At 35.5% G+C, this 23494-nt stretch overlaps 1 protein-coding gene and 1 long non-coding RNA gene across 3 annotated transcripts; both read right to left on the minus strand.

The window, feature by feature from the left end:
* Positions 1-29: 29 nt before the first annotated feature.
* Positions 30-23116, minus strand: LOC109086728 (regulator of G-protein signaling 8-like). Of its 2 annotated transcripts, none has more exons than XM_042758466.1 (6): positions 22888-23116; positions 9030-9097; positions 8470-8578; positions 8320-8381; positions 2190-2356; positions 30-908 (listed from the first exon to the last, which is right to left on the minus strand). In XM_042758466.1, the coding sequence occupies exons 3-6, from the start codon at positions 8568-8570 to the stop codon at positions 714-716; spliced, it is 525 nt and encodes a 174-aa protein (XP_042614400.1). In that variant the 5' UTR covers positions 8571-8578; positions 9030-9097; positions 22888-23116; the 3' UTR covers positions 30-713. The 2 variants fall into 2 exon arrangements, with proteins under 2 accessions (XP_042614400.1, XP_042614398.1); XM_042758464.1 differs by having other exon boundaries at positions 8470-8574; positions 22888-23111.
* Positions 4868-6673, minus strand: LOC122145330. Its single transcript, XR_006160274.1, has 3 exons — positions 5680-6673; positions 5482-5543; positions 4868-5034 (listed from the first exon to the last, which is right to left on the minus strand). It is a non-coding gene; the product is annotated as an uncharacterized LOC122145330 (long non-coding RNA).
* Positions 23117-23494: the final 378 nt, after the last annotated feature.

The raw sequence follows: 23494 nt of genomic DNA on the forward strand, positions 1-23494 counted from the left end.
TTTCAGCCAAAAAACACAAACCAACACTGTTCAAAGTGACAAACTTTATTTGATCTAGTATCATCACAAGAACATGTCATTGTAAACCATCAGAACATCAACATGTGAAAGAATAAGCTTAAATAAATTAATAAACAACAAAAATAAACATAAACGTTACATTAAAAATATCACTTCAAAGCAAAAAATATATTCAGTGTGCGTATGTGTGTGGGATTGAAGTATTGTTAGATTTAAGATTTTAAGGGAAAAGAATCAATGAGAGATGTTTGAAGTCAGAGGCTGCATGCAGTAACCGCAGGCATGTCTTTAGTTGTTTTATCGAAACATATCAGTGCTAATTTGTACACAAGTAACATTGAAGATAAGAAAAATAAATTATCATACTCTACTCTTACATATTACCCATGTAGAGACTTACATTAGATTTACATTACATGCTTGCCAGCATTCAGAAGAAACATCGACCATTCTATCGAAATTGAAGGGAGAGAATATAGCCACATGTTACAAATATAACTGGGCAAAGAAGCACAGTACAGGGTCGTGTTTAAGTTTAGATGCAAGGAACTAGTTCGTCTTTTGACCTTTTTTTATTTGATTATTCTCATCTAATTATTTTGTAAACACACAGACTGTGCTATACATTACAATTAAAGTCTGCTTTATTATCTCAATATCCTCTAACCAGGCAAGCAAATAGAGATTCACTTTTAAACAGATTTCCTCTGACAGTATATCTGTGTCCTGTTCAGTAAGTCCTGATAGATCTTTGATCTTATAAACCGATGATATGAGTCTTTCTCCATGAGGCTGTACACTTTAGCTTGGACTTCATTGAGACTGTTGGGAGTTGGTTCCAGAAGCCTCTGTTTGGTTTCCTCTCTGGTCCTGTGGTCTATGTTAACCTTCAGAGATATGAGAGTTAGATAATATTAAATTCTGTACAATTGCTCTTTATCACTTCTTAGAATCAAACAAATGTTTGGCAAAGTCAAAATAGAGAGAAAATAAACTTCATACAAAAACTATCTATCTCTTGTGATCATATTTCACTATTCTGAACTGTCACAAATTGTATTCAGTTTGTGGTTTGTCTGAGCAAAGAGACCAGGATAATTACATTTGGTAGATATGTCCCAACTTAAAGGAGTTTTTTTTTTTTTGTATTTTCTGTGACCCACACAGTCAGGATGCTTAAGGACATGGTTGTGCTTCCCAAATAACAAGCAGTGAATCACAAAATATCTGAAGGTCATGCTGAACAAGAAGATGATCTTTAGATTTGAAGCCAGGGAAGAACTGAAGTGAGCGCAGGCGGTGCTAAAGTACAAACTCTGATGGAGGAAAAGTCTTTATAGCACAGGTCTTATAAAATGTTTGGTTTATATCATAAAACTGTACAGTTTTAATAAATGTTGATTTTAATAGTACATATACACACTACCATAAGTAAAAACATCAATATTGTGAAATGTTATTGCAATTTAAAATAATGGTTTTATATTTAATTTACAATGTAATTTATTCTTGCAATGACAAAGCTAAATTTTCATTTTCATTCATCTCCAGTCTTCAGTGTCACATAATCCTTCAGAAATCATTCTATTTATTAGCAATGCTGAAAATGGTTGTGCTATATTTTTGTGAAATCTGTGTCAACAATTTTTAAGATTTCATTTTTTTTTAACAACAACAACAACAACAACAACAAAAAAACTATTTATCTGAAAAAGTATTTTTTTATAAATGTCATTACTGTTTACTTTTGATAAATTTGACATTTCCTTGCTGATCACAACTATTTCTTTCTTGACCCTAAACTAGCACATGCTACCATTCAAAAGTTTAGGGTCAGTGATGTATCACACACACACACACACACACACACACACACACACACACACACACACACATATATATATATATATATATATATATATATATAAAGCTGGGAAACAGCACAATCTTTCAAGTTATGACTGGCTGTAATGTCTGGAAACATCACATACATACTGATTAAATTGTTTTTAATATACTCTGTAATTATGTTAGTTAGCAACATTATGTATAGCTCTGGTGATTCAAACAAATTCCTCTCAAGCAAGCAGTAATGAACATACAGTACCTACAAGAGTACTATATGTTTAGGTGTAGTTGCTATGGTTTTATAGAAGCAGTCGACATACCTCTCTGGGAGCATGAACGTCAATAAATTCCTTGCAGATCTTATTGGCCTTAGACATCATCTTAGCAGAGGATTTGGTCTTTTTATAGTCCTCACAAGCCAACCAGAACTCAATGTTTTCATCACTGAACTCTGTTTTGAGGAAGGTTCTGAAGGCTGCCAAACCATCTATAAAATAAAGATAAATAAGATTCTGGATAATCATCTTACTATATTAAAACCAATATGTCTTTGTCACATCTAATATGCCATATCTAAGTCATACCGGATACAGGAAATGCTTCCCAAAGACGCCAAGCTAGTTGCATTTCCTTTCTTTGTCACATTTGTGACGTGTTTCAAATGAGGAATTACAGAAACACAAGAAACCCATGCCTCTACCTACAGTACATTGTGACAAAACTACAAAACCGTAATTAAAAATCACTGCAGGTTGCAGCTGAAATGAACACTGGTGGCAGCAACAACTTTTATTAATTTTCACACAAATAATGATTAGAAGGGCAGATTATTTGCATTTTTGTGTGGTTCCTTGCACACAACCTCAAAAACATTTTACAGTAGTGCATGATGTGAAACTAATAGATTTTGACATTTGCATCACATAACCAGCTTTATATGTATGGCTTTTCTGACGTAGTAAACTTGCTCTGTAGCTCACCCAGTACAGCATAATTTGCACTAATAATAACAGAACTTAAAGACTGGTAGAAGCAAACTAAAATGCCATGGTTGCTTAAGCAAATGCATTTTTATCTCATGTTTGTTTTTGTTAACACTAGAGTAGATAGTACTTTATTTTGAAACACAATGGAGCATTAGCCTTTTAGCACCACTCATTTTATTTCTGAACTGGCGTGATAGTACAACAAGTGTAATGAAACATTGACAGATTCACATAATCTGTTCCAGATAAAACTGAACAAGCTTTTAGCACCACTCACTGCAAGATGCAGCATATATAATGCATTTAGCAGAAATGTCGCCACAGGCATGTTTTTCCAATGAGCCTCAGTTCTATTAAACATATTTTATGATTATCATATGGTCTTTTCTGCTGGAAGGCACTTTTTTTTTAACCCTGTATCCTTTTTGTGTAAGCTAGACTTCTCTTGGATACAGTTAAAGTCCATAACAGCAGGGTGGCTAAATGAGACAATAGTGTTTCTCAGGAAATTCAATGAAAGGACTATCAAGAGGCAATACAGAGGCAAAATGTTCTCCTGCTGGCAAGGGAACAAAACGTTCTCCTTTAGCTTGGACATTGTTTTATTTATTTATTTATCTTGTCCTTTTAAAACAGATTTTCTGCTAAGCATGTATCCTGCTTTATTGGACACAGGAAGACATTTATTCATGGGTTTCAGGTACGTGACTTTTTTGTTGTGGCCGCCATCTATAGGACCTTTGCCTATCCTCTCTTTTGTGATCGTAAACCAAAATAGCACATTTGACCACCAACGAAAAACAACATTATTTAAAGAAAGCAGATACTTTAGGATTAAATTCTTATTTTCTGTCATGTGAACTGCTGACTCCACTAAAGTTAAGTTACTTGTCAGATTTGACGTTTGCTGATATTTATATCTACCTCATTCACAATCCCTCTCCATACACTGGTGACCCAGATAGCAAAATACACTTGGGCCAGTTTCATTTAAATTCTCACCGGCCGGAGACTAACCCACCATCTGCCGCACCTGGCCGCATGTGCACATCAATATTGCGTCAATTTTCTCACGCTGAACAACACATAATTACTGTATTTGCATTACTGTAAGGGTAGGTTTAGGGTTGGGGTAGGTGTTAATAAAGCATAATCTGATGGGTAGCATTTTTTTACGGAGAAGTCGTGGCCTAACGGTTAGAGTGTTGGACTTGCAAGCCAAGGGTTGTGAGTTTGAGTCTCGGGCCGATAGGAATTGTAGGTGGTGGAAATGAATGTACAGTGCTCTCTTCACCTTCAGTACCATGACTGAGGTGCCCTTGAGCAAGGCACCGAACCCCCAACTGTTCTCCGGGCGCTGCAGCATAAATGGCTGCCCACTGCTCCAGGTGTGTGTTCACGGTGTGTGTGTGTTCACTGCTGTGTGTGTGCACTTTGGATGGGTTAAAAGCAGAGCACGAATTCCAGGTATGGGTCACCATACTTGGCTGTATGTCACGTCACTTCACTTTCACTTTCTTTTTTGTTGTCGCATTGTGCTACCTGTTTCAATAGGAGGTAGCAAAATCGTCAGAACACCACATCCAAGCCCGAATGGGTCTGTCTCTAATGTGCACAGTGTGCAAGATGTGGCCCAGTTTCATTTCTATATCTACTGTAAAAATCATTTAAAACTGATACCTAGCCAAAACTTTTACTTTCATTTTAATTATATTATAATGCATAAATAACATGATATAACAAATCTGTAAACATCTCATTATTATGAATGCAATTTTCAAGCCCATTAAAGAACTCGCTTGATCAAGCTGGCATGAGAAAAATTTATTTACACAATTTATTTACAAAACCATGCAATTACAGTAAAATACAGCAGTTATACAATATGTGTAGATGAAATATTTAACACATTTAGCAAAATTACCAATGCATTTACTTATAATTGGATTGATAAATGGCAAAGTTTTGGAATTAAACACATTTTGTACTTACAAAATAATTGAAATCATTACCTATGGATCATTTTTGAGTGAATCAGTGACTACTGTTCCTTGGTTGTTGCTCATTTTCCAAATCTTTTATCAGGAGTTGTGGTCATTGTGTAACGTCTTCCCACCAAAACATTTTTTTTCCATCTTTATCCGGTGGGTTCTTTGCTTGGGAGCTTTAATTTCTGTACCTGGAAAGAGCAAAAAATATACACTAATGAACCAAACTGAATAAAATTATATATATTGTAGTAATGTACATGTTGTTTGACAGACTAATTATAATGATAGCACATTAAGTAGCTGTGCCATGCATGATTAATATTTAAAGTGTGTATCATCAACTAAAGATTAACCAAAAAATTTAAATCTCCCTCATGTTGTCCACACATGGCAATAAGGTAAAGATGACAGAATTCTGGATTAACTATACTTTTAAGTAAATTAATAGAAACACTTTTCATTCGCCATCACTGTGCAGAGAAATAACAGTGAATGCTGCAATAAAATGCTTGAAAAATACACATTCAGCAGATCAATAGCTTCCTGTTGGTCAGTTAGTCTCTTCAGTTAAGATTTCTTCAGTTGTTGTTAAATATTACATGGTATAATGGTCAATGACATTTCCTTGAACTTACTTTCTCGTTGGCTCTAGTCCAGTCAGAGAAGTATAATAAGGATGATGGCCAACATCGATCTTCTATAGAATCATAATGCTATTAGTACAAACAAATCCTCTCCACTCTAACATCCTTGAAGTAATATGAAATAAAAACAAGTTTTTCTTAGTAGAGTTGCATTCCTAAAAATAAGAATGTGGAACTAAAAATACAAACCTTTTTCCTTGTATACGCTGGACCGTCATCCTCCTCCTCTTCTTCATCATCTGTTTGTTTGTGGATCGGAGTGTTGCTCGTCAAAGTTTAGTGCAGCGTAAACACTCTAGCTCACAAAACTGTACTTAGATTAAAGATCAAAAACATCTCGTTCATGTATTAGCTTTAGGTGGTAAGCACAAAGAAAGTTTTTGGGCAAAGCAAGAAAGCCGCGTTTGCTGCACTCTCACGCGTGAATTTAACTTTTTGCTAGATCCTGAGCTGATGAGCGCCTGCTAAGTACAATACTAAAATGTAAATGTACATTGATTCTTACTCGAAATATTTAACCAAAATGATCCTATACATCCATATCTCTTGGTAAATAATCCATTGTGATTTGCTGTTATCACAGCCCACAGCAAAGCAGATAGACCAATGCACCACAGTGTGACGTCACATGATATCTATGAATATCTGAAATACTTTTTACAGATCGTGCTACCTGAAGGGGAAATTTTACCCAGCATACACTGGTAATTAATTGACAGTCAGTGAAAGACAAAGCCATAACAGTCAGTGAAAGACATAACATCCATTATTATCATTATATCATCATCATTATATCAACAGAATTTTGTGATTCAGTAGGACAAAGAGTTTTTGTGCTTTGTTGGTTATTATATGTGATAAGATGTGTCTGATAGGTTGTGCTGCATTCAATGTCATATGCTACAAATAGAGTGTTTTTGGCTCTCTTTTAAGAAACAGTCATGAAAGTGTACTCTCTCTGAGTACACTTAAGTGGCCTTTAATGTCATTTATATTATCTGCAAGTACATTTCTTTTTAAATATAATCTTAAGACTTGAAGTACTTTACTCTAAAATTTCCAATTTTACAAAAACAGCATTCTTCCATTTTAGAAACATTGCCAAACTACGAAACATTGTTACCTGTTTCTGATGCAGAAAAGCTAGTTCATGCATTCATGACCTCTAGACTGGACTATTGTAATGCACTGCTAGGTGGCTGTCCCGCATCTTCAATAAACAAGCTACAGGTAGTCCAAAATGCAGCGGCTAGAGTCCTTACCAGGTCAAGAAAATATGATCATATTACTCCAATTTTACAGTTTCTGCACTGGCTACCTATTAAGTTCCATATTAGTTACAAAATATTATTACTTAAATACAAGGCCCTTTATGGTTTAGCTGCTGGGTACCTAACTAGTCTTCTACCACGCTACAATCCATCACGCTCCCTAAGGTCACAAAACTCTGGGCTTTTGGTAGTACCTAGTATAGCAAAGTCCATTAAAGGAGGTAGAGCTTTTTCGCATTTGTCTCCCAAACTCTGGAATAGCCTTCCTGATAATGTCCGGGGTTCATACACACTCTCTCTGTTTAAATCTAGATTAGAGACACATCTCTTTGACCAAGCATTCAAATAATGCATCTCATAATCTGGGACTGCAGTTATATCTGATCAAATGATTTAATTATATCTCTATTTGTTTCTCTGTTTTTTCTGTTTTTGTAACTAGGATTTACACAAGCTTCAGTCTGGATCCAGAACACCTGAGAAGAGATGATGCCAACGCCTTTAGAGGACCTCAGATGATGCCAACCCTGAAACAACATACAGAACTACCAAACTTTTCTATAAGTTTGACTGCATCATATAATAATTGCTGTTAATAGTGTTCATCATCTGTTTGATTACATCTTTAATTGATTTTTCCTTACATTTCTGCCATATGTGCATAAACTGACAGTCACCACTGATAAGCTACTCCTAAATATTGTAGAAATTTAATTTTCTGTAAAGTTGCTTTGCAACAATTTGTATTGTAAAAAGCGCTTTACAAATAAACTTGAATTTGTATCCTACCGACACCCTAGCAACACTTGTGAAAAAGAAGTGTGCTTAATTGTGTTGAATGTGGACTTGTCATGTAATTCATGTCTTAAAAGTATATTTAACTGTACTTGCATATACTGTAGTATAACATTAATAAAATAAAAGACCACTTACAGTAAGTGTAAAGAGATTACAGTTTCTTAACACACTTAATAAGTACGCTTTTAAAAAGTGCACTTTGTAATAACATCAAATTAAAAGTTTTACTTTAAAGTACATTTTAAACAATTATATTTTAATAATTTAAAATGTAATAGCTTAAAACTTTTATCTCTCTTTATCATGAATTTTAAGAGTGTTGAAATGTTACATTTTTCAGTATGTCACTATTTTGAGCTTACGTATACCAGACTATTAAGTGTATTTATAACAAGTTGTGGAAAATAAACACACAAAGCAATATTTCATATATAAATATTGCTTTGTACTAGTTTCCAAAACGTTTTTAATTAAAAAAAGTATAATTAGTTTTAAAGATTTTTTTTTTACATACAATTTGATAATAATATGTGATAATGTGACAATTGCTTTAACAGAGATTTATTTAACAATTATTTTTTTATATACAATTTTAAATGTTATTATTGATTAGTTACATGTGATAAATATTTCAACATAGATTAAATGTGTCTAGGTAAAATTTTATTAAAAGTAGTCAAAAGTGTCCCTAATTGAACAATAAATCAAATGTACTCAGTAATTCATACACAAACACATAATCGTGTGTAAAGTGACTTACACTTATTGGACAGCAGAGCGTCAAATGAATCAGCCCATCTGGTCACCTCATCCGTAGATAACCTGAGACAGCCAAACATGATCAGCTACAGTTATAAAACAGCCAATGAACGCTTTTCCTTTCTTTTTATTAAAACAACAAATTGCTCACTTCAAGTATCTTGTGGATCTCTCCTGAGCAGGAGGCAGGAATTCTGAAAAATCGCTGCATGAGTCTGATTTGTTAGACAGGCACCCTAGTCTAGTTTTCATGGCCCTGACAAAAAGGAAAGAAAAACAAAGCAATCTTAAACAACAAAAGATTAGCAGCTGTCAATGACATTAAAGTATTCATAAGAGACCAGTGAGGAGTTATTTTTAGAATGTACCAAATTACTGATAATAATAACAGCTCAGGTGTGCATAATAGCCTGCTTGATTAGATTGTAGTGATGCTCACAGATGTTACCATGAGCCTGCATTATACAACACACCATTGCAATGTTCAGTAATTATCTGGAGATGTGGATTCACCATATCGTAGACATGAATATTCCTTCAAAATGTGAATCATTGAAATGCAGCAGTGCACCTGGCCCTCAAATGAAGCATTATCATGGATTCTGCTTGTATATTTACATCACAGAAGAATCAATCAGGACCAAGAGACAGAGAGCGACAGACAGCGAGAGAAAGAGAGATACATCAATGAAAAGATAAATGGATACTCACTGAATGTCCTTGCAATGCCGTTTTGTCCAGTCAGTTGTAATGTAGGAACAAGCAAAGAGCTGATTTGCCTGTGAAAATGAAAAAGATTTACACGTATATATACCACTCCTCAGTGAGCATATTTTGTTAATCGCTATTCCCATGGTTCACAATTACTAGCATGCCAGATGTCACCTTTTCCCTTGATGCAAAATAAAACATTTGGACCAACATAAGACTCACGTTATTTTGCTTGTTATTGCACCTGCAGTTTCATTCTCTTACCATTTCATCCTATGAGGCTGATGCAACCTATTGCTTTCACATTTAGTTATTTTTAACTTGCAATGAATTTGATTGTTTATTTCTTTTTTTTATGGATGATAATTTGTTGCTCTGATGATAATAGGAGTAATTAGTGATTGATGAGTGTTTTAAAAAAGAACTGTGTTATTCCTTCGATTAGAATCAGAAAAGCCTAGGGAGGTATGTCTAGCATGCATTTTAAAGAAAAGGTATATTTAATATGTGCAGTTAGCTCTGGTATTGAAGTTCTTGATTTAAAAGGTGGTTTGATAATATGACTAAAGCTCTCAAAGTAGTTAAGAAGGGGTCAATTTTCCAAAAAAAAAAAAAAAAAAAGGGTTACACTTTATGTTAAGGTGTCCTTGTTACTGTGTAATTATACATTTATGTACTGAGTAATATTAGTTAACTACATGTACGTACTATATGGTTAGGGTTAGAATTAGGGTTTGGCAACTTGCATGTATGCATAATTCATTGTTATAATAAAAGTAAGTACATGTAACGTGTAACAGGGACACCTTCAAATAAAGTGTTACCAGTAGTTTTAAATCTGAGGTTAAACAAGTATTTTATGTTATATCAACACTGCATGTTGCTAATAGGATGCACTAAAATAGAGTAAATGCATTTTAAGACCATCATGCCATTTCTAGTGAGGCCTTGCAGAAATTATGATACATACAGTATTCTAATTGCAGCCTGTCTAAACAATCAGAATTCTCTCAAGATGGGAATATTTTAGTGATGCACTGGATGCTTGAGGCTTATTCATCATTTCCCTGCACTGGATGAGAACACGTGCCATGCTATTTATAAAATGCACTGACAAATCTATATAGGCAGGGAGAAGCCAGTTCATGTTCTATGCAGCCATGCAGCACAAATCGAGCTACAGGGAGTTTGCTAACTAAAAGATACTCTGATGATGTTTCATCCATATAAAATCTTCATGAGATGCCGGGTAACTTTCTCCTTCCCTTTTTGTGAGTGTTTGCCAATTTAATATTCTCAATTTGTCTTTGATGTTGGGATCTGAGTTTCTGTGCTCAGAGAAATTTCATGGTTGTGGGTCCTGTCTCAGATTTAAATAGGATGCTAATGGCCGGGAATGAAACTCCCAAATGCTGCATATTAGTTTGTTTAGTTTAGTATACACTGCTGGAAAATACAGTTCATAGCAGGACAGCATAATCACAATGTTAGACGAAAAATAAAATAAAAAAATAATAAAATCAATAAAAAGAATCTGTAAATAATCATACATATTTTTTTGTGATCAATTATTTATTTTCTTACAATCATTATTTACACATTGGAGAGGAAACACCTTCACAAGAGAAAGAAAAAAACCTTAGGCTGATTACATCGTCATTGAGAATATAACAATCTCCTCCCCATATCCTCCATTTCCTACCCATCCCCAGCCCACCATCCAACCCCTAACAAGATTTGCTCAAGGTATAGAACAATTAACAAAAAAAAATAATTAAAAAAATAAATAAATAAAGGGGAAGGGGGGAACACACACACACACACACACACACACATACACCCACATACACCTCTCAACCCTTTCCCATTGCCAACCGTCCATCCTTCCTCTATCATTGTAATATCCAAAAAGATCCGCATAACATCATAAATCACAGGACAGGACATTGGACATTGTGTAAATTAAATAAATATCTCATACTTGAGAGTTTCAAGCACATCCTGACTTCTTCCTTCAAAAAAAAACAAAAAAAAAAACAACAACACTAGGCAGCATATGTGTAAGACATATCAGATGTAAACAATAAGAGAGAGAGAGAGAGAGAGAGAGAGGCCTTATCTACATGATTTCATTTATTTTTTCTAATAGCTCTGACCAACAGTCAATATTAAAGGTTTTGGCATAATGTAAATGTGCTGTAGAAAGCTCTAACTGAACAATATCCCGGTAAGAGGAGAGCCATTTCCTCACTAACAATGTATGTGGTGGTTTCCAGCGACAAACTATCATCCTTCTGGCGGCTGTCAGACCAGCCAGAAGAAGGCGCCTATTGTTAATAGTTAGCTTTAGAGAAGAGTTGTCATTAAACAAAAGCAAGCATGGTGAAAGAGAAATGGGTACTTTGATAATACTGGACAAGATGGATGAAACACTATGCCAAAATCTACTGACCTCTGGACATTGCCACACCATATGGTAAAAAGTAGCAATAATATTGTCTAGACAAAAATCACAGTATGGGTTGTCTCTAAGTTTCATTTGCTGTAATCTTCGCGGGGTTAAATAAAACCTATGGATTAATCTATAATGTATCATTTAATGATCAGGGTTTCTAGATGATAGGGGTATGTTTGACCAAACCGTACACCAGTCTGGGTCCTGGGAGATGTTAGTATCTGTCTTCCAGAGTCTGAGAAGTGATAAGGGCTTATATAAAGCTTTAGTAATAAACTTATATAACTCTGAGACAATACCATTAATTTTACCCTTAGTATCAAAGATTACATGGAGGGGATGATTCCCCAACTCTATACCCCAAGGAACACCCTGAGCACGCATTGCTGTGCGTAACTGTAAATAAAAATAAAAAGTGCCAGATAAATTATACACTCTCTCTAGGTCATGGAATGTACGAAGACCCTGTTCCCCTATGATGTCCTTGAGGACACAGACCCCTTTATTGCTCCACTGAGGGAACTTAATTGGTTTCTTCCCAATTAAAAGTGAGTGATTGTTGAAAAAAGGGGATTGAGCGAAGAATGTGTTTGAGATTTTCGGTAAACTTTATGCCATACCGTGAAAAGATAAGAGATTATTGGACCAAAATCACGTTTAACTGTACTATGGGGTATATTAGAATATACCAGACTAGACAGACAATATGGATATATTAAACGTTCTTCAATGGGATGCCATGACGCCAACATATCCGGATTTGACCATATAGCAAGTGAGCGCAAAAAAAAAAAATCCAGGAATACCATTCAAAATTGGGCGAATTAACACCTCCTGATAATCTATGTCTTTGTAGAATGGAAGCTTTAATTCTGGGTTTTTTTCTATTCCATAAGTAAGAGCTAATAATTGAATGTAGCTTCTTCCAATAACCAACTGGTGGAGCTAGCGGGGATACTACTCACAAAATTAATGAGGCAATATGTTCATCTTAATGACTGAAAGTCTGGACTGAAATGAGGTAGGGAGCATCCCCCATCTATTGAGGTCATCCTCTACATTTTTTAGAACTTTATTATAGTTGTCAGCAATTAACATGTTGAGTGAGGAACTGATGGACACTCCTAGATATGTAATACTATTAACAACAGGAAAATTGAAAAGTGGTATCTGGCCATCCAGTTCCCCCAACAGTTTATTTTATAGCCTGAAATACTGCTAAAGTTCTCAAAGATTTAAAGAAGGTGTAGAAGGGATAATCATACATATTTTAATTCTAATAATAATAATAATTGGTATTATTTAAAATATTTTGCGGTAATAACTGATAAATCAATAATATGAAAACTGACACACTGATTTTGAGTGTTCCCTCAAAGATAACTCATCTCACGAAAAGTGCACCACACCCTCATGCTCAGTATGTGAAGGTCCCTGCAGTGTTACTGTCGGATGGAGCTCAGTGAGATGTCAGGTTTCCCGCTGAGACTCCTCTACCCACTTTCATTGTGCTATGCCATCTGATCTTCTACCCTCACTCTTACTATTTTAGAATTCCAGGCTCTTTGGCTTGTCCATGTTAAAGATTAATGCAATTGGTTTAACCAAACTTAACTTAGTTTTGCTTTCCATGTTCTGGAATAGACAAGGGAAATATTTAACCTTGAGAACCTAAAATATTTAACCATCAAAGTTCTCCAGCAACGCTTACAGACAATATGTTGACTCATGTATAATAAATTGCTTGTGATGTTCCTCATTTGTCAAGTCGCTTTGGATGAAAACATCTGCTGAATGATTGAATGATGTTGGTGTGAAATCCCCCCATCTTATACCAGTCTGAGCTGGTTTGCTGATCTTAGCTGGTTTAAACTGGTCTCCCAGCCTGGCCAAGCTAATTTCTAAGACAGAATATCTTTAAAGTGCTCAAAACATCCCCCAAAAAAACCCATCAAAACAGACTAGCTTGGGGAGGCTAGGAGGCCACTTAACCACCTTACACTCTTACAAATACAGGTTCATTATTGGAATTGAAGGCTCCATGAAGAACCTTCAGCAATTCATTTGTGCAAAAGGTTCTTTATAGTGGAAAAACATTCTTTAAATTATTAAAATGTTCAATGAAAGGTTCTTCTAATGAATCACTGTGAACCCCCCTTTTGGAAACTTTATATTAAAGAGTATATTAGTGGAAAAAGATTCTTCAGGTTATTAAAATGTCCCTCTACAATTGTGTAAGTTTGGTTTTAATGGTTCTTCTATGGTATCAATGTGAAAACCTCCTTTTGTAAGTATATATATAAATATTATTATTATTATTATTATTTTTGCTCAGAGTGTGGGTTGAATTAAGCTGTTTTTCAGTGTGGTATCATCCGCAAAGAACATGTCTCCTAGGGATTTGTGAGAGTGAGGGGTTTAGCTCCTGTTTTAGCAAGGTGTGTCTCTGCCCCAGAGACATTACCTTCATTTACACCCTGTTTCACGCTTTGCCGTGACAGTTGCAGGGTAACGCCAGGCTACAGCCCACCTACGGTTCTTTCTCTTCTATTTTTGTCAATGTCCTTTCCTCTTTGAGGTCCTCACCCACGTAACGTGATGGCTACTGTCTAGTCAAATCACATCCGGTCCAACAGAACTCTGAAGTTAAGGTCACTGTTGCTTTATTTAGAAATCTTCAAAACAGCTAGCCCTGTTTCACTTTGTTTTTTTTGTAGGATAAACTATTAAATGTGATTTGATGTTGGCTGTACATTATGCTGAAAAATGAGAATAAATGCTCCTTATCTGTGTGAGGTCTCATTAAATCTGGGACAGAGAGACATCTGTTTGAAATAGGTAAGCACATACTGGCTGCTCCGCCAAATGGGCCATAATTCAGACAAATTGGACAGAACTGCAATTGTGTGAATGTGAACAGCAGTTTTAGCATGGTTATACGAGGAACACTTATTCTCAAATACCACTGTCTAGTTTTAATATATTCACACTCTCAGTGCTAACAGGCCTAATTCAATGATGCCAAATTCAGTTCGGGGGAAAGAAAAGGTTCAATTAAACATGCGTGGGTAACACTTTATACACTCTAAAAAATGCTGGGTTATTTTTTTCTACCCAACTGCTGGGTTGAGCCTGTTGGGTTGTTTTTTTTCCAATGCTGGGTAGTTTTTGTGTTACCCAGCCGTTGGGTTAGTGGCTGGGTCAATCTCACTGACAACTGAATCTACAGTATATACCCCTCCACTTTCCTTTGATGAAACAACCTAGCACGCGGTTACTTCAAACCAGCTGTTGGGCAGAGCGTGGGCATTTTGCTTACTCTTCAGGAGAGAGCTGTTCTCAGCAGGGCTTGAAAACGAAAGAAAAAAAAAAAAAAATTAAATCGGTTCATTTCGAGCAGAATTGATATTTTACCGTTTCTGTTCCTGTGTTCCTCTGATATTATTACCGTTCCGAAACGGTTCGGGTGGAAGAAATACCGGTTAATAACGTTTTTTTAAAAAAAAAAAAAAAAAAAAAAAAATTCTTTGCCTATAATTTGCCTAATAATAATAATAATAATAATAATAATAATAATAATAATAAGATACAGTGTTTTCTTTACTCAAAAGAAAAGGAAAAAGAAAGATCTGGTAACGTTAGCCAATAACCCGCTGCGCTTAGTCTGCCAATAGCCTACAGCATCATCTTTTCTAGATTTTGGCCAAATGTAGGCTACTAAACAAACAAAACAAAAGAATCTGTCAACACTTTAAAGACATCAAAGTATTTTTAAGATATTAAAAAAATATTTGCTGCATTGTTAAAAAAACAAACAAACAAAAAACAAACAAACAAAACAAAACAACAACAACAACAACAACAACAACAACAACAACAACAAAAAACACTTGTATAATACTGCGTTTTGAGAGTAAAGAAAAACACACACACACACACACACACACACACACACACACAAAAAAAAATCCCTTGTCGTGGCTCATGTTGCATTTTATTAGCCCTATTACTTTCCGAAATAATGAAGTCTAAAATGCCTGTATACACTCTAAAAACGGCTGGGTTATTTTTTAACCCAAAATGCTGGGCTGAGTCTGTTGGGTCATTTTGTTGGGTTATTTTATTACTTTTTAAACACTTTTGGGTAGTTTCAGTTTACCAGGTGTTGAGTTAAACCTGCTGGGTTGCAACGCTGGGTTGTTTCAGGCCAGCACTGGGTTATTTAACGCGCCTTGAAGATGTTTAAATCGCTCCTGTAACTGTCATTTTGGAAGAACAACGGGTCAAAGCCACTGGTTTCAACTGTTTTAAGGTAAGTTTATTTAATGTTTTCGTTAATAATTATTTGAAATTGGCAGAATTATAACTTTTTACAGGCCAACATTAGTTATGTTAAATGACAGTTTACCTCAAACGGCTACGTGTACGTTACTCGCATAATCGTGTTAAGACGAAAGATTAATACAGTTTTTATTAAGTATCAGACAGTGACGGAAAGCTGAAATATGTGAATATCTGTTAAAAAAAAAAGAGGAAAGAGTCGTTTCTGACACTGAAAAGCGAATTTAACATTTAACGTTAAGTGAGTCAAATGAGTTAAAATAAGTGAATATGACTTTCTGCTCTAATACAAATGCCTGCAGTTGTCCATATCGACATGTAAATCATACAAATTACGTACAATGTCGCTGGACCGCAGGTCTAAAAGAACCGAAGATCCGGTTCAAATAAACCGGTTCTTCAATTCTCGGACAAGAAGTGATTCCCGGAAAAGAATCGACGTCTCAGGGCCTCGATACATTTTAAAGTGCGCGCACGCACAGCGAGTGAAGTAGGCCGCGTTAGTGAGGTGATTTTTGATGCCTGTGTGGTTTAAAGTCTTTTTACATACGTAAATAAAGGTTTTTGGTAAGTCGTAATTCAAAATGTTGTTTTTTCTTGTCAGAAGAGCACATGGATAACGTTACATTTGTGAGAGAAAAACTCGTCGAGTGCAGTCTTATCGAGACGTCTAACGGTAAGTTCAAGTTTATTATACATTTAACATACATAATTGTTTGTCTGTGAAAATCAACTAACTCATGCGTAACTTAAACGCACATATAATTTTGTTTCGTGCTATAGTTAAAGCTGCAATATGTAACTTTTTGTTCAGAATGTGCATAATTTATAATGAGCGAATTCATCATATATCCATTTTTTCATTTCCAGATCGTGTTTTTGACTTGTCCTTAATCACTTTGGTAACGTTACACCTATAACTGTTTATATATGGACTATTTAAAAGCCGCGGAGTAACCCAGTGCCTACGTGACTTGTCATATAAATTTCTGTGTGCCTATGCAGTGTGATCTCACATATCTGTGTGCCAGTGACTGTGCATGTGTGTTTCGATATAGCCAGCATATTAATATAAAACTGATTATACTGACTGGAACATCCTATTGATTACACAGTTTGAAAGCACACCTTTCAGCCAATCACTATAGCATATTCAGCTTCTGTAGACCTACTCATAGGTGAATCATTGCTATTAAAACAATCTGTATTTTGTTTAATTTATTTTATAGGTTGGAACAAACATGGAATTCCTTAACCGAGCAGAGTCACAAACCCCATCCATTTGTCATGAGGATTTGAAAATGCCAGCAGATCTATCAGACATTGATCATAATCAATGGACAGGTAAGGACATTCTGGACAATTTTCAAAAGGAATTGCAAATTGTATATTTAATTGCATTTTCCCACATGTGGACGCATAAATTGTGACATAGTCCAAACGCAGTTAAAAAGCATTTGAATTTCAGATGCCTTACACGGAAACCTGTCAATCCGCGTCAGGGGTGGGACTATACTATGGGGGTGTGTTTGTATTGGGAGATATTTTGTAGTTTTTAGCCCAAATCTCTCACTGTTTGCGTTCTGATGCACGTCAGCAAAACAACATTGCAGTTCTACTCTTATTTGCCTATACATCTTACCTTATATTTTATTCCTCAGGTGAAAAGCATTTGGTTAATATTTGGTTAAAAGCACAGGTTCCATGTGAGGCATTGGAAATTCAGATGCTAAAGTAATTGCGATTCCATTTGAGTTTTGGCATGTTACATGTGCGACTAATTGAAAAAACAGACATGGTAATTAATAACACCAGATGTACTTGTTCTTCTGATGAATCTATGCTAACATTAGTCTGTTTCATTCTTTTTCCGAGGTCACCGTAGCCACTGGGATCCAGTCTGTATTCAGATCAGATGGTGGATCAGCACCTAGAGATGACCTCTACAGCCCTGAATGTCAGCGGAGACCAGGACTACTAGATGAGCCCCAGAGACAGATCCCCAGTAAAGACCTTGTCTCCTAGACGGCCATCGGAACAAGACAGCGGAAACCAGATGAGTCCTCTGCACAATCAAACTCTGCTGCAGCCTGTAATTGAACTGCTGGTTTCGTCTGGCCAGAGGAGAACTGGTCCCCCGACTGAGCCTGGTTTCTCCCAAGGTTTTTTCTCCATTCTGTCACTGATGGAGTTTTGATTCCTTGCCGCTGTCGCCTCTGGCTTGCTTAGTTGGGGACACTGAATATCCAGCGATATCGTCGACTTGATTGCACAGCTGGACGATAAATCACTGAATCAATGATGAACTGAATTTATTTGATTATTGTGTTTTTATTGTTTTAGTTTTGCGTTATTTGAATCTGTTATTAAAATTAATACTGTAAAAGCTGCTTTTGACGCTGTACTTTTTTTCAATATGACAGGCTCATTACTCATAATACATGGAAAATACAGCTGCAAATGGACTTTTTTGCTTTTCCATTTGAAATTTGGCAGTCACTGTGCATTCGTGAAAACGCAAACAGTAATGCAAGATCTGCGATTGTGTTTGGATTATATCACAATTTGTCACATGTGGAAAACGTATAATTTGCAATTCCTTAAAATTGTCCATCCATAGACAGGCTCTATAGCAGAGTACACTGCTCTCAGCTGTAGATCTTCGCTTCAAAGCTTTCTAAGTGTTTGACAATAGTTAATACAAAACTGAAAATTCTGTCATTAATTACTCACCCTGGTCTGAAAGCTCTCGGATTTCATCGAAACTATCTTAACTTGTGTTCTGTAGATAAACAAAGGTCTTACGGGTTTGTAACGACATGAGGGTGAGTAATAAATTACAGAATTCTCATTTTTGGGTGAACTATACCTTTACTACCCCAAGCAGTGCACATCTACCTAGGAATCATTATATACTTTATATAAATTTTAAGACATCTTTAAATGATTTTGCATTCTCTGTCTTTTTAAATTTTAATTGTCAATGTCATTTCACTGTGTATTTAAATAGTTAAACATGTCAAAATGTAATAGTTAAACAGCTAGACACGGGTCATTCAGAACTAATTTTCTTATTGGAATTTGTATTTCTGTGATTTTTGCATTTGCTGGAAACAAGGGAAACAAAAAAAAATAAAAATGAGTTTGTCATTGGTAAAAATTTTGACACATTTGTAAATGTCAGATTGCATTAAAAATATATTTTTTTAGCAGTCTAAATAACCTGTATTCTTCATTATTTATTAATCCATGATTGTCTTCTTAAGCATAGGCGAAATTATGAGAATAACCCAGCAAGAATAACCCAGAACCACAAAAATGCAAACACACAAATGGTAAAAATGGCTATATCTTGGGTTTTCTCAACAACCCAGCCTGCTGGGTTAAAAATGTGTAAACCAGCATGCTGGGTTACTTTAACCCAGCACGTGTTCTGTCCAATATTTACCCAGCGCTGGGTTGCCAATTGGGTTATTTTTAACCCAGCCATTTTTAGAGTGTAGGCTAAAGCAAAATGTTTACAAACATTATAAAAAATTGTTATTAGTTTCTCTCTGAAAGTAATTCTCTAAAGTTTAGGCTATAAAAATGTAAATCCAAAAACAAATTAATTTAAGTTGAAGCCGATGCTTACCTCTCTCATTCGGTCCGAATCCAAATGTTTCAATATTCCAGACGTATCTGGATGCTAAAATATTATTTATTATATAGTGTTTGTACTTTCATCGACATAAAACATCATCCTTCACATCGGCTATATCAGCACATTGAGGCACGGTCACGCTGAACGCAACAAATTTTGTACAGTGGAGCAGTGTAACTTTTTATTTGTTTCTTTAACTGTATTTTATTTTGATAATGAACAGGCTTCAATATAGCAAAATTATGTTGTGTGTGCGCGTAAGGCGTCGGCGCGATGGTCATACCAACGCAGGTTGGTTATACAGAAGCAAGACATTATTCAAAGTTATTGAGTTATATTAAAACTGTAAAGCTTTTGCAAAATAAAGAAAACTACTCTCTGCTGTTTCGTTTTCCTTTCCGAAAACTTTGGAACGTATCACAATGAACTGTAATTTAGCACATTTTTTCTTTCGTTTCATTGATCTGTCAATATGATTTAAGTGAAATATTTTTAGTGTATATTCCTTTTTATGTAAGCCTATAGTTTTTCTGTTTTCTCCATTCACAGAAGCGCTGCAGGTGTGTGTGATCTGTTGAATTCATCTTACACTATCCTCAGATAAACTCTAAGGGCGGTGCATTGCCATTGCGACTTACCTATGATGAATCAGTCTGAATCAGTAGCTCTGTGGTTAAATACTGTCGTCTCGCGGCGTGCGCGTCTTTCTCACATTTCACTGCTGGTCTCACATTTCACTGCTGGTTATATATGCTCTATATAATTGTGTATGTGACAAATAAAAATCTTGAATCTTGAATCTTGAATCTTCACAGCTGAGCGGACATTTCACTCTATGGCTTCAGTGTCACATTTGCATAGGCCGTACTACTGGGATTCGTGATTGGTTGACAGCAAATTTCAAATGTTAAATGGAACGATGAAATAATGTTATTAACCGGTTAATGGCCATTTCAAATTTTTGATTCTGTTCGGAAATATAAAATTTGATTTCGTTTTTGTTTCTGGTTCTGTTCCTGTGAAAATTTTGTTCGTTTCCGGTTTTCGTTACCGTTCCTTGAACCGTTCAGAGCCCTGGTTCTCAGTGCCACCGAACTGGTGTGCTGCTTCTGTGAAATAAAGGGTTGTATACATTTTATTCCATCTATAAAGTCTTTACTGTGCTGTAAATTATATTATTTTACGCAACGCAACATACAGAGATGAGATGTCAGTCAGCTAAACGCATCAACAGAGATTGTTTCGCATGACTTAAATGCTTTTTGCCTTGCATAACATAAACTGACTTTATTTGTTATAATACTGAATTTACTTTATTTTGAATTTAAATATGTCTTCTAATCTCAGTACTGTTTATGGGCAGGTTATGGACTCATAACCTGCCCATAAAACCTGCAAAGGTTTGCAGTTACCCTGTCGAACAGCAGCCCATCACCGGCTCAGATTTTGGTGACACTCTGGCACGAGATCTGCTTTTTATACACTTTTTTTTTTAGAAGTAAAATGTATGTAATGGAACGGTAAAATAAGAACACTACACTCATATTGAAAAAATATAAAATTTTACAAAATATTTTATGAATGAACATAAGGGTCTTATGGCAGTGTTATTTTAATATAATTAATATATATATATAGTTTTTAAAATTTTGGATTCAATTTTATTGTATATATATATATATATATATATATATATATATATATATATATATATATATATATATATATATATAGTTTAGTTATTTTAGTATCTCAACTTTAAACTAACCTAATGTTGCAACTAGCTGAAAGAATATATATATATATATATATATATATATATATATATATATATATATATATATATTTATATATGTATATATATATATATTATTTCTTTAACAAAAATGTGTTTTATGGTTTTAGTCTGAGGTTACACTTACACAAAGACAATATACTAAAAATGGAAAAGTTTTTCCTTTGCGTATTTGAAAAGTTTCTCATAGCCTGCAGATGACAATGTTGTCAAAATGATCCCTGTTTACATGTATACACGAAAATGGTTAATCAGGCAAGTAGCTGATGTAACTTTGTAAAGAAACACTATCAGTGTGTCCGAAATTGCATACTGTCTGAGTAGGTACTTCATTTGATTTGGAATTTATTGCACAACCGTTAAAAAGTATGTTCTATATAGTGAGGGTAGTATGGACGTACTACATCCTCCACGCTGTTACTGTCACATGACCTATGAGCATCAGTTGCGTCATTTCACTGCCATTCATAAATCCTCTCCTGTGGCCTCATGGGATAGTAAAGTGTCCATCAAATGTGCACTTCAGAACCCATCCGGAAGAAGAAGGTCATCCGGGTACTTTTCGCTTACTGTTTTTCGAATACTGTGAATGCGGACATATACAGTACTTGCCTCACGTACAGTTTTTTTGCCTATTAAGTAGTAGGGAAGTATGGGATTTTGGACGCAGCATATGTGCCTACGCACACACATAATACACATGATCATGACGTTGTTGTTTTCACATTTTTGTAGTTTATATGGAGAAAGCAATATCATTTTTAAAAACTTTGAAACCCATTTTCAAAAGTTTGCATTTTCATGGCCAGAATGCATAAAATGTTTTAATTTTTAGTTGAAAACGGTGAAAAAATTGAGTCTCTTTCATTTTTATGTGCATTGTGCTTCCAATTTCATTTTAACTAATGTTAAGATGCTGTGCATTATTTACCATTTCGAAGTTATAAACATAGTATCCATGTGAAAGTGCCTTTAAAAAAGGATTCTCTACAGCAGAATGAAACATATCTCCAGTGTGTCTCAAAAAGAGCAGTGGGTGGTGCGTGTGGGTGTTTCAAAGTCTCCCCTCATCTCTGTCACTTCCCCTTGCTGACATTTACAAACCTACAAAGCCTTCATAGTTACTGCTGGAGAGATGGATTAGCTGCCCAATCCCTTCAACAAACACACAGTTTTAATTGTGCATGTCAGAAAATTAAAAAAATAAAAATAAAACAAAATGTAGTTTACAGTTACAAAGTAACTGGTATTATGTGCATGAAATGTTCTGTATATTTTTTTTTTCTGCACTTTCTAATGAAAAGTAATCGAGAATATATGCAAACACAGATGAGGAATGACACTGACATTCCCAAAACAACACCAGCAACAAAATTAAACAACAAAATATAATAAACTTAATTAATATAAACAATTAACTTCCCATCACTCATAAATTTTAAAATGTGAAAGCCAAATGGATGATCTGTTTTGCTTTGTTATGCTCAATTCCCTACACAAGAGAAGACATGACACGAGGACAGATGGTGAGAGCTGTACACTATGACAAATATCCTAGGCACACAAAGCCAGTGTGAGCAACTTATGCAACAATCGATCAGGGTTATGAATATGAAGCCTTTACCTTTACAGTTCACTGCCGTTGTAGATGACAGCTCTTTGATTCAGGCTGGGGAAGCTGCTTTATCCGATGGGTTTAGCGTGGCTCTGGTCTTGTGTAGAGATATCTACTGTTGCCCACATGTAGCAATCATCACACAGCGTGTTCATCGGTGTGAAAGCGTGAGGGAGCGAGGAACATGAGAGAGAGAGCGAGAGAGCGAGAGAGATGAGACGAGAGGGGAGAAAATAGACAGAGGGAGAGGCTTTGTCAACACACTGGTCTCTCCGTAGATTCAAAGGGCATTACTATGCCGTTTTGTTTTGCTCCATCGAGGCTTTTCATTGTCATGTTTGTGTTGCAAGGTCTCACACTGTAAAGCTGTTATTCTGCATGGATGTATGTCATAGACCAGAGGGAAATTTCAGGTCTAGTACACAGGTTTTGGCCGAGGTAATGGGTTCCTTTGAGGAGAGGAACAAGGAGACTAAATCAAGCCGGCGTAGACATCAAAGCTGCCTTTTCATCACGCGCACACCATGGCAAATCCTTGCTGGGTTTAAAATGGGGACATGCTGGCCTCATTTGATAGCTCTTATCTGAGTATGGGCTGTAGACTGACTGCTTGAGT

The sequence above is a fragment of the Cyprinus carpio genome, chromosome A6 (assembly GCF_018340385.1).
Source record: "Cyprinus carpio isolate SPL01 chromosome A6, ASM1834038v1, whole genome shotgun sequence".
Classification (NCBI taxonomy): domain Eukaryota; kingdom Metazoa; phylum Chordata; class Actinopteri; order Cypriniformes; family Cyprinidae; genus Cyprinus; species Cyprinus carpio.

Excerpts from the sequence above, each read along its gene's own strand:
- LOC109086728 (XM_042758466.1), bottom strand. The coding sequence starts at position 8,570 with ATGAAAACTAGACTAGGGTGCCTGTCTAACAAATCAGACTCATGCAGC. Across the intron at positions 8,382-8,469 it reads AGATCCACAAGATACTTGAA|GTTATCTACGGATGAGGTGA; the intron begins GTGAGCAATTTG and ends TGGCTGTCTCAG. Across the intron at positions 909-2,189 it reads ACGTTCATGCTCCCAGAGAG|GTTAACATAGACCACAGGAC; the intron begins GTATGTCGACTG and ends ATATCTCTGAAG.